General features: G+C 45.0%; 2 protein-coding genes across 2 annotated transcripts in view; one reads left to right on the top strand and one right to left on the bottom strand.

The window, feature by feature from the left end:
* The window catches only part of LOC111967093 (uncharacterized), a 23,826-nt gene extending 22,668 nt beyond the window's left edge, over positions 1-1,158 (top strand). Inside the window, exon 8 of the mRNA XM_023991984.1 lies at positions 10-1,158. Coding sequence (XP_023847752.1) covers positions 10-1,158 — 1,149 coding nt within the window. The remainder of the gene's footprint in view (positions 1-9) is intronic.
* Positions 1,159-4,290: 3,132 nt separating this feature from the next.
* Positions 4,291-16,291, bottom strand: LOC111967092 (transforming growth factor beta-2 proprotein-like). The gene is made up of 6 exons (XM_070444647.1): positions 13,972-16,291; positions 13,620-13,783; positions 10,094-10,217; positions 6,434-6,608; positions 6,036-6,189; positions 4,291-4,901 (listed from the first exon to the last, which is right to left on the bottom strand). The coding sequence occupies exons 1-6, from the start codon at positions 14,360-14,362 to the stop codon at positions 4,743-4,745; spliced, it is 1,167 nt and encodes a 388-aa protein (XP_070300748.1). The 5' UTR covers positions 14,363-16,291; the 3' UTR covers positions 4,291-4,742.
* Positions 16,292-16,350: the final 59 nt, after the last annotated feature.

Genomic DNA, 16,350 nt, shown 5'->3' with positions numbered 1-16,350 from the left:
CTCTCTCAGATGGAGGAGTTGAGGGCCCATGCTACAGACTGGACCCAGAACATCCAGAACATGTCCATGGACTTCCGGATCCCCAACCCTCTGGACCTCAACGACCCCTTCCTGCTGCAGCGGCGCCGCTGGAAACGCAGCACCCGGCGGCGGGTCCGCAGGGGGGCGCTGGGGCACCACGGCAGGCAGGGCGTCATAGGGGAGAATGGACATCTGCCCAATAGGTGGGTCTCCCACACCCGCTCCATGACCCGTCTGGAGGTTGTGAGGTTAGGGGGGGGCGAGGTTAGGAATGAGGGGACGAGGTTAGGACCAGGGGCGGTGCTAGGGGCGGATTCCAGAGTCAGTGCGAGGTCAGAGGGCAGGTCGTTGGGCCGGACGGTGGCGAGGTCGCTGTCCATGCCTGCGGCGCGCTCTGTGATGGAGTTAGATTATGACCTTGATCCTGTTGCTATGATGATGCTGCAAGGGGAGTCTGTGTCACTGTCCGAGTCTCCAGAGTCTGACTCCAGATCAGAAGTCTCCTCCTCTGACTTTCATACCTATGACATGTGTACACCAGGGCAGGGGATAACTTTTGCCAGTTTTGACGCCAGTGGGTCTCTCTGTACTGAGAGGGGAAGCCAGGGAGGATCCAGGCAGGTATTTTTCCAGGAGGATGACTGGTTCCCTGTGCCTCTCCAGCAGCTCCCCAAGTCCCACAACCCCACCAAGCCCATCCCTATGTCGCCCATATTCTCTGTGAAACCCATGCCGCTCCCCATGCCCACCCYGCCAGGCTGCAAAATGCTAGATTTCTTCGGGGAGAACTTGGCCTACATTGACGAGTCGTCGGACACGTTGAGTGACAGGAACCAGCCGGTTGAGGGGGCTGTCAGTCCTGGCCCCCGTAAGCCCCGCAGGAGGAGCATAAGGAGGCAGCTGCCCCACCGGAGCCCCCTGAAGGAGAGGAGGGACAGTGACAATGGCAGCACCCCCTCCAACCCCCCGACAACTCCCGCCTCTCAGACGACTTGGAACACAGTAAGCATGCAGTCCCCTCTAACACGCCCCCCACCCATCTTGCAGACTGAACACAGTAACATGCAGTCCTCTCTAAAAGCCCCCCCACGCCCAACCCCTCTCTCCCATCTCAGAGGACTGATGGAAGCAAACTGACAGGCACAAGTTCAATGAAAGGGGGTAGTAAGGGCTGGTCTTTAGTTACTGAAGTGTTCGACAGGGAGCAGAGCAGACCCCAAAGCTCAGATGTACTTATATTATGTACTGGGGATAAATGCCAACAATATACTAGATCTCACTGACTGAGGACCATAGTCGCCATTGAGATATATTTGTATGAAAACCAATGCATGTATTCAGCAGCACAGATATAGAATATATGTAAGTCGCTCTGGATAAGAGCGTCTGCTAAATGACTTAAATGTAATGTAATGATGTCTAAACTCAGTCAAGTCAGACTCACTGGGTTGAGTAATAGCACCATCTCCTGGCTGGTAAGTGTAGTACAACATCTCCTCTGAGTAGGTGTAGCCTGCTGTGCTGTCCGCTACTGGAGCTCAGCCCAAACCTCAGCCCTGGTTTTTAAATCACTGACTAAAGGACTGAATAACCATGTTAGATCTGGCTTCAGAGATCCATTTCTCTGTATATCCCAGTGTCCTTCAGCATGTGGGATATATAGTGCTCTGGTTGAATAAGGGCCGTTCCACAACAGGAGTCCCTTTTGGGAAATGTAATTTGGTGCAAAACATTTTATTTGACAATTTTAATTCTGTCATAAAAAGCACAGAGTTTAACTTAATAAAAAAACTTGTTTTTCAAGAGGTTAAATAAAAGAAATTACTTTAGTAAGTGCCTATTAATTGCCAAATCAAGTAACAGGGTTGACCATTTCATCTTAAATAACCGTAAACCCTCACTAACTGGAGGAGGTATGTAAGTTTTTGTGTGCAGCAGGCAGGGGCAATTGAATACAAACTTGCCCAAAAAGTTTTATAGATATTTCCACACGAGCATGATAAAGGATGATAATGCCCTTTTAGTGTAAGAGCTGTTTGATAATAAATTTGACATTTTGGCCTGTTTGGTGACAACACCAGTCAGTAAATTAGTTAATAGACCAATAAGAAAGAGTTCCAAACCTCTCTACCAATCACGGCTAGTTTTCAGTTTCCCCCTCCCCACTCAGACCACTCTGACAGTCCTAGCAAAATTCTTGCTAGGAAAATTGCTCTTTGCTAAAAAGCTGTTTTTCTTTTTGACCATTTTGAGTGACAAAAATCACAATAAGGTACGTAATTGTTACACAGAAATCATTTGATATTGAGATAAAAACAGCTGCATTGGGCCTTTTTAAAATATTAAAGCGATTCAAAAGGGACTTATTTCGTGGAATGACCCATAACCTTTGTTTTGATGGCATTCTGTTTCTCGGAATATAAAGGGAAGTCCCATTAAACCTACCTGAGATGACATAATACATGGAGAGGCCTTGGGGAGACGTGGGGTGGAAGGGATGTCAGATCGTACGTGTACAGCACACACACACAGCAAACAAACTACAAACGCACACACACACACCCTCTCAAGGTCACTGAGTCAGACACACACACACTCAGACACCCAGAGGAGTGTTAATGTGGTATAAGTGCAGGTTGAATATAGTAAGGGGTGGTTAGGTGGAAAGGACAAACAGATGCTGGGGGGGAGGGGGACCTCACTGCAGCACCCCTAACGTCCTCCCCCCCTACAGAGGCCACACGTCCTGAGAGACTGGGGGAGGAGGATGAGAGGATTAATGGAGGCCCAGTTTGGTTACGGTTCAAACTCAATGTCCAACTCTCTAGGCATTATCTTATTTTCATCACCTTTCTGTGTTTGGCACATATAAAACGGACCGACTTGGTGGCCGACCCACTCTGTTTCTCACTAGGTTCAGGGTCAACCGCTCAAATATAAGTTGAGCCTCAGGGTGGACTTATTTTGAGTTGAGCCCTCTTATCAAAAGTGGCCAAACTTCGATGACTGGATCAATGTTAACAACACGACCTAACATATTGTACATGCAACAGCAATCAAGTAAGACGTAAATGTACATGACAGATAAGTGTGGTTATAGCTGTGAAAAGCCCAATAATGACAGACCTGATTGTTACAAATTTGCTAAGGCTGCAAAACAGCTACCCCCGCCCAAAGCTGATGTGTTCCAAATTGGGCCTATGAGCCCACGTCTCTCCCTTCAAAGCCTCTTTCTGTTTTATTCACTCTCTCCTCTGCTCCCACCACAAATGGGTTTGAATTTGGCGTGAATGTTCGCTGTCTGGAAATCTTTCACATCCTGTTTACGGCGGCAGATTTCAGCCCTCGACCGCAGAGCTGGCTGGAGGCCCCTACTGCCTGGACACTCAACCTCAACCTTACTTTCTTTCGCTTTCCCTCTTCTCATTCTCTTCTCTTTCTCAGCATTCTCCTCTCTCTCAGCCTTCTCCTCTCTCTCTCAGCTTAACCCTTTCCTCTCTCTCTCTCAGCCTCTTCTCTCCTCAGCCTTCTCTCTCTCTCAGCCTCTTCTCTCTCTCTCATCAGCCTTCTTCTCTCTCTCTCTCACCTCTTCTCTCTCCCTCGCCTCCTTTCTCTCTCTTCTACTCCTCCCCTCCTCCCTCCCAGCCCCTTCTCTCCCTCTTCTCTTCCCTCTCTCTCAGCTTCTCTCTCTCTCTCAGCCTTCTTTCCTCTCTCTCTCAGCCTTCTCCTCTCTCTCTACCCTCTCCTCTCTTCTCAGCTCTCCTCTCTCTCTCAGCTTCTCTCCTCTTTCGAGCCTCTTCTCTCTCTCTCTCAGCCTCCTTTTCCTCTCTTCTACTCCTTCCCTCCCTCCCTCCCTCCCTCCCAGCCCTTCTCTCCTCTGCTTACTTGCTCCTCTCTCTCTCAGCATTCTCCTCTCTCTCTAAGCCTTTCCTTCTCTCTCAGCCTTTCTCTCTCTCTCAGCACTTCTCCTCTCTCTCTCAGCCTTCTCCTCTCTCTTACAGCCTTCTCTCATCCCTCGTCTCTACCTCTGCCTTTCTTCTGCCTCAGCTCTCTTCTCTCTCAGCCTCTTCATCTCTCTCTCAGCTCCTTTCTCCTCTCTCTACTCCTTCCCCTCCCCTCCCTCCCTCCTCCACCCCTTCTCTCCCTCTGCTTCTCTTTCTTTCAGCAGCACAGGAAAGCTAGTTCAAATCAAATAATTCCTTCGAAGTAATATGGACAAGATCTTAAGTACTGAGTACTGCGCCCTTACAGTTAATATGCACAATCTTAAGTAACTGAGTTACTGGGCCCTTCAGTAAATATGCACAGATCTTAAGTAACTGAGTTACTGGGCCCTTCAGTAAATATGCACAGATCTTAACTGAGTTACTGGGCCCTTCAGTCAATTTGGTAGAGATCAGTCTTATGCAACAAGAACACATTGTATTTCCAATTGAAATACTTTAATATCAGATTTTTAAAGCTATTAAGGAATTCAATATTTACAATATTCTCGACCTTATGAAAGTGGGGAAAAGACCCATTGCTGACAACGATTTTCAGAGTTTCATGCGTGTGAGATAAAAATAATCTGTGCCAGACTGTAAAATGTGTCATAGTGAAATGAAGGGTTGAGTATCTAGAGATAGTCAGTCTGTCCTATTTGTTTGAGGACCAAAAGTGGTAGTTTGTTGTAGTTCTAGTCAAAGTCCCGCCTCCTGGCCCGCCGCTGGGCTCCTGCGTCAGCGGCACTTGCAGGACTTGACCACCATGTTGGAGAGCTGCTCTACCTTGGGCGTTCGGCCCATGAAGTAAACGATGGTCAGAGGCTCCAGGTCCTGAGGTACACAGCACGGAGATGCTGACGCCTCAGGGTTCAGCTTGTTATACAGCGGCAGGATCTGTGTGTGAGGGCAAGAGAAAGTACCACATGAAATATCACATGAACAATGACAAGTACTGAAAACACTACTTAAAGGAATAGCTTAAACAAATTAGTGGTTTCCTTTCCATTGTATGCTGTAGCGTTAAGATTTCCCTTCACTGGAACTAAGGTGCCTAGCCCGAACCATGAAAAACTCCTGTCATCCGCCAAAGCCAGATTCATCAATCGAACTGCCAGATGGTGAAGCGTGATTCAACACTCCAGAGAACGCGTTTCCACTGCTCCAGAATCCAATGGCGGTGAGCTTTACACCACTCCAGCCGACACTTGGCATTGTGCATGGTGATCTTAGGCTTGTGTGTGGCTGCTCGGCCATAGAAACCCATTTCATGAAGCTCCCGATGAACAGTTCTTGTGCTGACGTTGCTTGCAGAGGCAGTTTGGAACTCGGTAATGAGGTTTGCAACCGAGGACAGACGATTTTTATGCACTTCAGTACTTGGCWGTCCCGTTCTGTGAGCTTGTGTGGCCTACCACTTCGCAGGTGAGTCGTTGTTKCTCCTAGACGTTTCAACTTCACAATAACAGCACTTACAGTTGACCGGGGCAGCTCTAGCAGGGCAAAAATTTGACGAACTGACTTTTTGGAAAGCTGGCATCCTATGACGGTGCCACGTTGAGCTCTTCAGTGAGGCCTTTCTACTGCCAATGTTTGTCTATGGAGATTGCATGGCTGTGTGCACGATTTTATACATCTGTCAGCAACAGGTGTGGCTCAAATAGCCCGAATCCAGTCATTTGAAGGGGTGTCCACATACGTGTGTGTGTGTATATATAGTGTATATAACTTGAAAAATACAGCCAGTATGATGCTGTGTTTTGCATCATACCAGCTGTATTTCTGTGTTCTGAAAGTTATAAATCTTAAACTTGATTGCCGACATGCAAAACATTTTGGGACTATATAAACAATGGACTAAYGAAACAAATACCAAAATGTTTTTTAGGGTGGAGTTTTCCTTTAAYCATACTGTGAGTGTGTGGTAATAAAGCCATAAGACCTGACTGTGACAGAGGTGATAGAACATTTATGCCACTGTAGTGGTTGGGGGTTAACTAACCATGTTGTAGTGGTTGGGGGTTAACTAACCATGTTGTAGTGGTTGTCAGCGCTCCAGAGGTATGGGCAGCTGCCAGAGCAGAAATTGGCCTTGTAGCCCTTCGGCTCGTGGATCCACTTCCAGTTCAGGTCCCGGCGGAAGTCGATGTAGAGAGATCGCAGACAGCAGTCCACGTCGGAGTTCCTAAAACAGGTAGGAGACATGGAGAGAAAACACTCTCGCATTCTGATCCACACAGGCACTTTATCAGTTTCAGGACTATAAGCCTCAGATTGATTGCAACATTATTGATGATTGTAATATTGTTATGAACAAATGTAGTAATTCTGTATATCAAAGACCAAAATAAAGAGAAACCTCTAAGTATCTTGTATGGTCGTAGATAACATTACGTTTTTGACATCTGGATCTGAGGTGCTTACCCTACCTGGAGCAGGTGTTGGTGTCTGCGGTGGCCCTCTTCTTGCCTGGGTTGTCGACCCTGTCGCTGGGCCGCAAGGTGAGGATGAGGTGGGGGGTCTTGGTACTAAAATCTACCTGGCCCTTAGCCAGCCCTGACCCTGGCCTCCGCAACTGCTGCTGAAGCAGCTCATCATCCAGACCTGAGGAGGAAGAGAGGGAGTAGGACATGGAGGAGGGACAGGGAGAGGAAGTGGGGAGAGAGGAGGAGGGAGGGAGGGAGAGAGAAAGGGCCTGTGTTTTTTGCAGTGCGTGGGAAAATTGATCTCATGGAGACACATAATGGGAACATTTGTCAGCCAGAATGCTGTGTCATGACGTTGCACTGTTGGGTGAGGTTTATGATCCCCCATAAATACCTTTCCCCCTTTTCTCTCCACTCTACAGAATGGACTCTTGGAAAGCCCTTTGTTAACATAAAGAGAGTATGGTAACATCAAAAGGTTGGGGAATGGAACAATATTTCCCTTTCTCAACCAGCTGAAAGTGTACTTAAAGAATATGATGTCGGATCAGTTGTCTGGGACATTATATCTGATAATAGGACGACATAAATTGTATCTTGGAAAGTCTACTCATTCTAGTTATCAGATTCACATGGAATTGTTGTGCAATTTAAATGTTTAAATATKAAACTATTTGTGAAAAGTTATGTAATTTTAGCATCTAAATGAAAGAATTGTTTTCATAAGTAAACTATGCTCACTCAGTGGTCACGCCCAAGTGAACAGACATTGGTTGAGAACTATGAAACACACCCTTCTCTCCCCCAGTACAAAAGCCCGTTGAYAGAAGTCAACTCAGGTCCCGATGACGTGAGGACTGGTGTCCATACGTTTAAAAGGGCTAATTTCAACTACAACCTAATGAAATTAACATTTAGTCCCAGAAATGTTAGGACTGCTGTCCAAATGTTTAAAAGGGTGAATTTCAACGTGGAGGTGATGATCACCACGCTGGAATGGTGAATTTCAACTAGACCAGCCAGAATACRGCGCGAGCTGATTATGGCAACTTGGTATGAACTTTGAACGATTATTCACTAAAGAAGTGAAAACTCCTAGACGTCGAGTTATCAACAGCAGCTGTAAACGCACGTGGCCTAGGAAAGGACAGCTAATCTCAGAAGAACGACAGGGTACTTTAATGTATTCGCTCTACAACACTACGATCAGAAAGATTCTTCAAAGGACAATGGCAATCACTGCTGGGTAAACCAGTCTTCCATCTTTGACCCATGTATCGAAGTGCAGCTCAGAGTAAATATACAGTTGAAGTCAGAAGTTTACATACACCTTAGCCAAATACATTTAAACTCAGTTTATCACAATTCCTGACATTTAATCCTAGTAAAAATTCCCTGTCTTAGGTCAGTTAGGATCACCACTTTATTTTAAGAATGTGAAATGTAAGAATAATAGTAGTTATTTATTTCAGCTTTTATTTCATTCATCACATTCCCAGTGGGTCAGAAGTTTACATGCTACCAAATACTAATTGAGTGTATTGCCTTTAAACTGTTTAACTTGGGTCAAACATTTCAAGTAGCCTTCCACATGCTACCCACAATAAGTTGGGTGAATTTTGGCCCATTCTTACTGACAGAGCTGGTGTAACTGATTGTGCAAAGTAATTGGTAACTTGGTAAACAATTTTCAGTCCAGCTTTCCAAACACTGAGAAGGGAGAATTATTATTTATATAAATATYAGGTTTGTAGGCCTCCTTGCTCGCATACGCTTTTTCAGTTCTGCCAACAACTTTTCTATGGGATTGAGGTCAGGGCTTTGTGATGGCCACTCCAATACCTTGACTTTGTTGTCCTTAAGCCATTTTGCCACAACTTTGGGAGTATGCTTGGGGTCATTGTCCATTTGGAAGACCCATTTGCGACCAAGCTTTAACTTCCTGACTGATGTCTTGAGATGTTGCTTCAATATATCCACATAATTTTCCTCCCTTGTGATGCCATCTATTTGTGAAGTGTACCAGTCTCTCCTGCAGCAAAGCACCCCACAACATGATGCTGCCACCCCTGTGCTTCACGGTTTGGATGGTGTTCTTCGGCTTGGAAGCGTCCCTCTTTCTCCTCCAAACATAACGATGGTCATTATGGCCAGTTATATTTTTGTTTCATCAGACCAGAGGACATTTCTCCAAAAAGTACAATCTTTGTCCTCATGTGCAGTTGCAAACCGTAGGCTGCTTTTTTATGGTGTTTGGAGCAGTGTTCTTTCCTTGCGAGGTGGCCTTTCCGGTTATGTCGATATAGGACTTGTTTTACTGTGATATAGATACCTTTGTACCTGTTTCCTCCAGCATCTTCACAAGGTCCTGTCTGTTCTGGGATTGATTTGCACTTTTCGTACCAAAGTACATCATCTCTAGGAACAGAACGCGTCTCCTTCCTGAGCAGTATGATGGCTGCGTGGTCCCATGGTGTTTATACTTGCGTACTATTTGTACAGAGAACGTGGTACCTTCAGGTGTTTGGAAATTGCTCCCAAGGATGAACTAGACTTGTGGAGTCTACAATTGTTCTTGAGGTCTTGGCTGATTTCTTTTGATTTTGTCAAGCAAAGAGCACTGAGTTTGAAGGTAGGCCTTGAAATATATCCACAGGTACACCTCCAATGACTCCAATTATGTTAATAAGCCTATCAGAAGCTTCTAATGCCATGACATCATTTTCTGGAATTTTACAAGCTGTTTAAAGGCACAGTCAACTTAGGTATGTAAACTTCTGACCCACTGAATTGTGATACAGTGAATAATCTGTCTATAACAATCGTTGGGAAAAAATGACATGTGTTATGCACAAAGTAGATGTCCTAACCGACTTGCCAAAACTATAGTTTGCTAACAAGAAATTTGTGGAGTGGTTGAAAAACAAGTTTTAATGACTCCAACCTAAGTGTATGTAAACTTCCGACTTCAACTGTATATATCTTGCATTTTTCTTTTCCGAATGGGCGGTTATTAGAATGCATAAGACTCTGTAATTACTGTAGCATACCTTCTCAAGGTCCGATGGACAAAGGGATTGAATCTCTCAGTCTTCCCGCTCTTTCATTCATACCCAACCCCCTTCCTTTATGTAACCAGCCGTCATATCTGGTTAGCCCACTAGGGCTTTTCATGACATGATTAGTAACCGATGTGTGATCTATCCTGTGTGTGTGTGTGTGTATATATATATATATATATGTGTAATTCTGTGTGAATATTTAGGTATTTAGTAAATAAATAAAGCCAAATTGTGTATTGCTGATACAACTTATTAGCTAGTGTTCGTGCAGATAACCAAGTACCTACGAGAATCAGAATGAGAACGATCGAGGTGACGATTAATAATTGACTGCTATTGATATTAAAGATCTTCAGATCTTTAAGAGAGTGGATTCGGGAGATAACTGCTCTATTTAAATGAATGCTTCCGTGGTGCCCCAGGTTATTAATGGTTTAATTGTTGCATGGTTTAATTCAATCACGTAATCAATTAAGTTAGGTAATCGATAAAATAATTTAATAATCGATAAAATAATTTGATAAAATAGCATGTCATAATTTAATAATAGTCAGACACGACAGCTGTGTGTGAGTTGAGAAGTTCAATCATTAATTAAGAGGTATGTGTCTCTTTACATAACATAAACAGGTTCTACAACAAGCAGAACCCTTGGTCTGTGGGCGAACCGTTCTGGAGTTGATGTATCTCTGCGAGGGACCTGTTGCCTCTTCTGGTTTTATCACCTGTCAGAGGGAGAACCGGAGAGAAGCATCAGTTCACAGCTCCAGCAAACTGTGATACCAGTGAAGTTCTGAGATATTGTAACAACAAATTGATTGATTCTGACATGGGTTCATGAAGTATATGATGTTGTAACCCTTTGTACAGGAAAGTAATATTGTAATACCTGGTACAGGTAATGTAATAGTGTAATATGATATACCATACAGTATCGGTGAGTGGGTTAAATCACTGGGGAAGCCAATCCAGAAAAAAATGCCATAACTATGTGTTCTGACAATTGCATTGTTTGCTCTATTTGCTTCATATGCTTTGAAACCGTGATATATACAGTGCATTCGGAAAGTATTCARACCCCTTGACTTTTTCCACATTTTGTTAGGTTACAACCTTATTCTAAAATTGATTAAATMATTTCCCCCCCTCATATACACACAATAACCCATAATGAGAAAGTAAAAACGTTGCAGATTTATTACAAATAAAAAAACTAAATATAACATTTACATAAGTATTCAGACCTGGGCTCTGGCTGGGCCACTCAAGGACATTCATAAACTTGTCCCGAAGCCACTCCTGCATTGTCTTGGCTGTGTGCTTAGGGTCGTTGTCCTGTTTGACTGGTGCGAAGGTTCACCTTCCGAGGTCCAGAGTGCTCTGGATCAGGTTTTCATCAAGGATCTCTCTATACTTTGCTCCGTTCATCTTTCCCTCGATCCTGACTAGTCTCCCAGTCCCTGCTGCTGAAAAACATCCCCACAGCATGATTCTACCACAACCGCTTRGCATTCAGGCCAAAGAGTTCAATCTTGGTTTCATCAGACCAGAGAATCTTGTTTCTCATGGTCTGAGATTCTTTAGGGGCCTTTTGGCAAACTCCAAGTGRGCTGTCATGTGCCTTTTACTGAGGAGTGGCTTCTGCCTGGCCGCTCTACCATAAAGGCCTGATTGATGGAGTGCTGCAGAGATGGTTGTCCTTCTGGAAGGTTAATCTTCACAGAGAAGCTCTGTCAGAGTGACCATTAGGTTCTTGGTCACCTACCTGACCAAGGCCTTCCTCCCCCGATTGCTCAGTTTGGCCAGTTCTAGGAAGAGTCATGGTGATTCCAAACTTCTTCCATTTAAGAATGATGGAGGCCACTGTGTTCTTGGGGACCTTCAATGCTGCAGACAGCATTGATTGTTTGGGTGGCCATTTGATTGCTGAACAACTAGTCTTATGGCTTATGGCTGTTAAGGAGCATTTTGGTCCTAGACTTGGTGCTCCGGTACCACTTGCCATGCAGTAGCAGAAAGAACAGTCTATGACCTGGGTGACTAGAGTCTTTGACAACTTTTTGGCTTTCCTCTGACACCGCCTGATGTAGAGGTCCTGGATGGCAGGAATCTTGGCTCCAGTGATGTACTGGTCCGTATGCACTACCCTSTGCAGCACCTTATGRTCAGATGCCGAGCAGTTGCCATGCCATGCAGTGATGCAACCGGTCAGGATGCTCTCGATGGTGCAGATGTAGAACTTTTTGAGGATCTGGGGACCCATGCCAAAAATGTTCTGTCTCCTGAGGGGGAAAAGGTGTTGTCGTGCCCTCTTCACRACTGTCTTGGTGTGTTTGGACCATGATAGTTTGTTGGTGATGTGGACATCAAGGAACTTGAAGCTCTCGACCCGCTCCACTACAGCCCTGTCGATTGTGAATAGGGGCGTGGTAGGCCCTCCTTTTCCTATAGGTCACGATCAGCTCCTTTTGTCTTGCTCACACAGAGAGGTTGTTGTCCTGGTACCACACTGCCAGGTCTCTAACCTCGTCCMTGTAGGCTGTCTCATCGTTGTTGGTGATCAGGCCTACCACTTGTTGTTACAGAGTCTAGTTGATAGGTATTCGACTAGCCGGACTGTTCCCCGGACTCCACGTGTAGGGATTTGTACAATGCTTAACAAGGCTATTGAACTTGACATTGGTGTCTGTTTTTATTCCTTTATCTAACATATCATACTGAAACACTTGTGTTGTCGGCAAACTTAATGATGGTGTTGGAGTCATGCGTGGCCACACAGTCGTGAGTGAACAGGGATTACAGGAGGGGACTGAGCACGCACCCCTGAGGGGCCTCCGTGTTGAGGATCAGTGTGGCAGATGTGTTATTACCTACCCTTACTACCTGGTGGAAGCCCATCAGGAAGTCCAGGATCCAGATGCAGAGTGAGGTGTTTAGACCCAGGCTCCTTAGCTTAGTGATGAGCTTTTGGGGCACTATGGTGTTGAATGCTGAGCTGTAGTCAATGAACAGCATTCTGACATAGGTGTTCCGTATATCTAGGTGGGAAAGGGCAGTGTGGAGTGCAATGGAGATTGTGCCATCTGTGGATCTGCTGGGGTAGTATAAAAATCGGAGTGGGTCTAGGGTTTCTGGGATGATGGTGTTGATGTGAGCTGTGACCAGCCTTTCAAAGCACTTCATGGCTACAGACATGAGTGCTACAAAGCGGTAGTCGTTAGGCAGGTTACCTTGGCGTTCTTGGGCAYAGGGACTATGGTGGTCTGCTTGCAATATGTAAGTATGACAGATTCGGTCAGGGTGAGGTTGAAAATGTCAGTAAAGACACATGCCAGTTGGTCARCGCATGCTCTGAGTACACGTCTGGCCCTGCGGCCTTGTGAATGTTGATCTGTTTAAAGGTCTTACATCGGATACAGAGAGCTTGATCACACCGTCGTCCGGAACAGGTGGTTCTCTCATGCATGGTTTAGTGTTGCTTGCCTCGAACCGAGCATAGAAGGCATTTAGCTCATCTGGTAGACTCGCGTCACTGGGCAGCTCGAAGCTGGGTTTCCCTTTGTAATCCGTAATAGTTTGCAAGCCTTGCCACATCCGATGAGCGTCAGAGCCGGTGTAGTAGGCCAGTACGGATAATTAAATATAAACCACAAGTCCAAATCCATATGTCCATAGGTGGCTAATTTAGGAAAGGGCCGGACAACACAAAGAGATGCAACAATTCAAGTTTTTCTGTCAATAATGATGTTTGGCTTCTAATTTTATTGGTCTGAAGCCAAATCCAAACTGGCTTCCCGTGACACTTTTTTTGTGTGCCATGACCATTCACAGCTGAGCTCAGTTTAGCTCAACGCTGATTGGTTATAATTTAATATTTTTTATCAAGRGAGATCAAATGCTASCTGACTTCCCTTGCATTCAATGCTACTAGCGGAAACAATGTCATACTCCTTTGGACCAGACAGCATCAGATGTTTTCTCTGATGAGAAACATTCAGCCTCTTGCAAATTGAAGGACATTTATGAAACAGAGAGACAAAAGATACATTTAATGCTTTTTTTCTTTGTCAAATATTTTGGGCCTGGCTTCCCTTGGCTTCCATGAATACACCCCACTGATCCTGTACCTGATAGATCTCTACTCTCTGCTCTGAGGTGCGGGCCTGGGGGTTTGGTGTCCTGTAGATTCTGAACTCAGCTTTGACCAGGGTGCTGGAGTTCCTGTCCACACCACTCACATCGAACCCCACCACTCTGTAATACGGGCTGGGGACTGGAGGGTTCACTGCATCTACAAAAGTGGAGAGTATCAATAAAGTTGCAACATATACTAAATAAATGTGACACACACACACAGTTACGACAGTAATAGAGGTATCTGACAATTTGGCAAGGTAGTTGGAGACCTTAACGCATGCATAACAGTAATGTATAAAAATTCCATTCAATTATGTTGATATTGATTAAGACTCCACTCACTTGTGTCCGTGCGCTGCTTAAACATGTCTATGCGCTGAACCTCTTTTGCATAATAATCCTCCTCGCTGCTCTCTCGGTCGCACGCGGAATTGGACTGACGCGCTCCTCCAACAGCTCCTCTGGTGCTGTTGTAGAGTAGCATCACCTCGGCGGGTACGGCCTCGGGCTGTGGGCTTGGTGCGGGGGGCTCGGGTGGGCTCCGGTAGCGGAGCTTGCTGAGGATCTGGCCGCGGACGGCCTCGATGCGCTTGGATTTCTGATCATCCATGCGTAAAGAATGGCAGGTGGAGAGCCCCTCGGCGGACACCGCCAGCCGGAGCAGCAGCAGGGCGAGGTGGGTAAACCACATAGTCCGGTGGTCAGATGGATTTAGGGGCTCACTCGGCTCCATATGAARTCTTTAGGAATCTTTCAGTCTGTGTAGTGTCCGGTGCAGTCCAATACGCAATGAGGACCTGTTACTCTGCTATCTTGGCGACTGTCTATCAACCCCCAGAAATACACTTCTAAAGAAAATGTCCAACGTTTGTAAAAATAATAGGCAAATAATAGTATAAAACAAATACAGCTAGAATAGAGAAGCTCAGCCTATGGCGTATTAGCATAAAGTTGGTTACAATTATTTCAAAAGTGTTTATTTGATCATTTTCTCCGAGAGCCATTTCTGAGCATATAGAAAATAATGACTGTCCATACGTGTTCCTTCAAAAGTCTAAGAACTGAATGCTATAGAGATTCCTGATACAAGTTTGAGAAMATKTTGAGATGTAAACCAAGCAGCATGGTTGGCTACTCAAATTCTCACACTACATAAAAGTTATAATATAATAAAAATCCTCTATGAAAGAGGTATTTGCACTCCCGATAGACAACTTCTCCAGAAGTGTAAATATATTATAGAGTTTAGGGTAAGCTTTGGTACAATCCCATCCTTAGAAAATGAATCCTCCTCTTAATTCTTTTTATATGGATATCAGAGGGAAAAACGTCCACTATAGCAAAAAGGTCTGATGCCATTCTTTCATTCCTTGGCAAGAAAAATATTAATCCAGAACTGTGGGACAGTAACTTCAGTGTGCAATGCAATGTGTGTGTGAGAGAGGGAGAGAGAGGTCGCATGTGAGAGCTAGTGGGTGGGGTGCCACCAAAGTGATGGGTGTGTGTTATTGGACATCTCCCTCATCAATTCAGTACACACACGCAAAGACATTTTTCTGGAGATTCTCCCTACCACAAAAATGTTTGCACAGGCCTCCCTTCTATCCTCAGGTAAGTATCCTGTTCAAACATATCAAACCACCGTTKCATACCCAGTCGCTATTGAAAGCAAAAAAGTGATAGATGGAGTTTACTAATTCCTTGGCTTGTCATATTTGACTGACATGGTCTCATTTGTCTTCCCTTTAGTTATTTCCATAACTGTGACATGTCTYCTAAGTGTGTGTCCTACATAAATGTAACCCATTTGTCCCACTCCTAGTACTTACTGAAATCTTTTCATTCAGTTATAAGAAATGAGTAGCCCAGTTATCCAGTCCCACCATGTCTCGGTCTTTCTCTCTCTCCCCCTCTTCTTGCCAGTTTCATTGTTAATTACAGTTCAGAAGCCCGGGATTGTTAATCTGTCAGWGGAGGCTTTTATTGCAGCTTCCTCATCCCATTATGCTGTTATTATAGTTTCGGCTCCAAAGCKGTAATTGCAGTAAGTAGAAGGGATGGGTATGAGAGAGAGAGAGAGAGGGGGAGAAGAAAAACAGAGCGATAAAGAGGGAGAGATGGAGGGAGAGAGAGAGGGAGAATGAGATGCAATCAGCCCAAAAGCTTGTGGCGGGCAGGCGTGCGTGCAGGCTTTTTTCTCTCCTGGCAAGGTTTCTAAAAATGATAATACTGCATGGGAAGATTGGGAACACTTTGTTGTTTCAACATGACCGTTAATGCTGTGMCCCAAAGCTTCAGACAGTGTGCCCCCCACAGCCACTCAGAGCAAATTTTGYCTATGTGGATCTAGGGTTGTTTGGCAACAGCCAGTGCTTCTGACTGTCTGACCTGGGGGTGAATGGATCAAAGGGGCCTAGTGGTTAGTTGTGGTATTGCAATACGTGGGTAGAAAAATACTTCCTCAAAAACAACTTATCCCTGGCTGGAGCTTTTTCTCTTTCCCTCAGTCCAAAATATAGTCATGGATTGCCACGTCATCTAGCTCTCAGCAGTTCTCCTGACCTGCGAAAACAAACTCAAGGACAYGGTTTGGTGATTTATCACAGTTTGACATTACCTTTCATTCATGAGTGGATATACTACCGGTATGCATGTTTAACTGTATTGGAGGTCTGAACCTGGGTTTATTTATCTGTGTAACTTAATTACAAGGGAAAGTAT

Source organism: Salvelinus sp. IW2-2015, linkage group LG8 (genome assembly GCF_002910315.2).
Source record: "Salvelinus sp. IW2-2015 linkage group LG8, ASM291031v2, whole genome shotgun sequence".
Taxonomy (NCBI): Eukaryota; Metazoa; Chordata; class Actinopteri; order Salmoniformes; family Salmonidae; genus Salvelinus; species Salvelinus sp. IW2-2015.
This window is presented reverse-complemented; position numbering and strand designations above follow the sequence as displayed.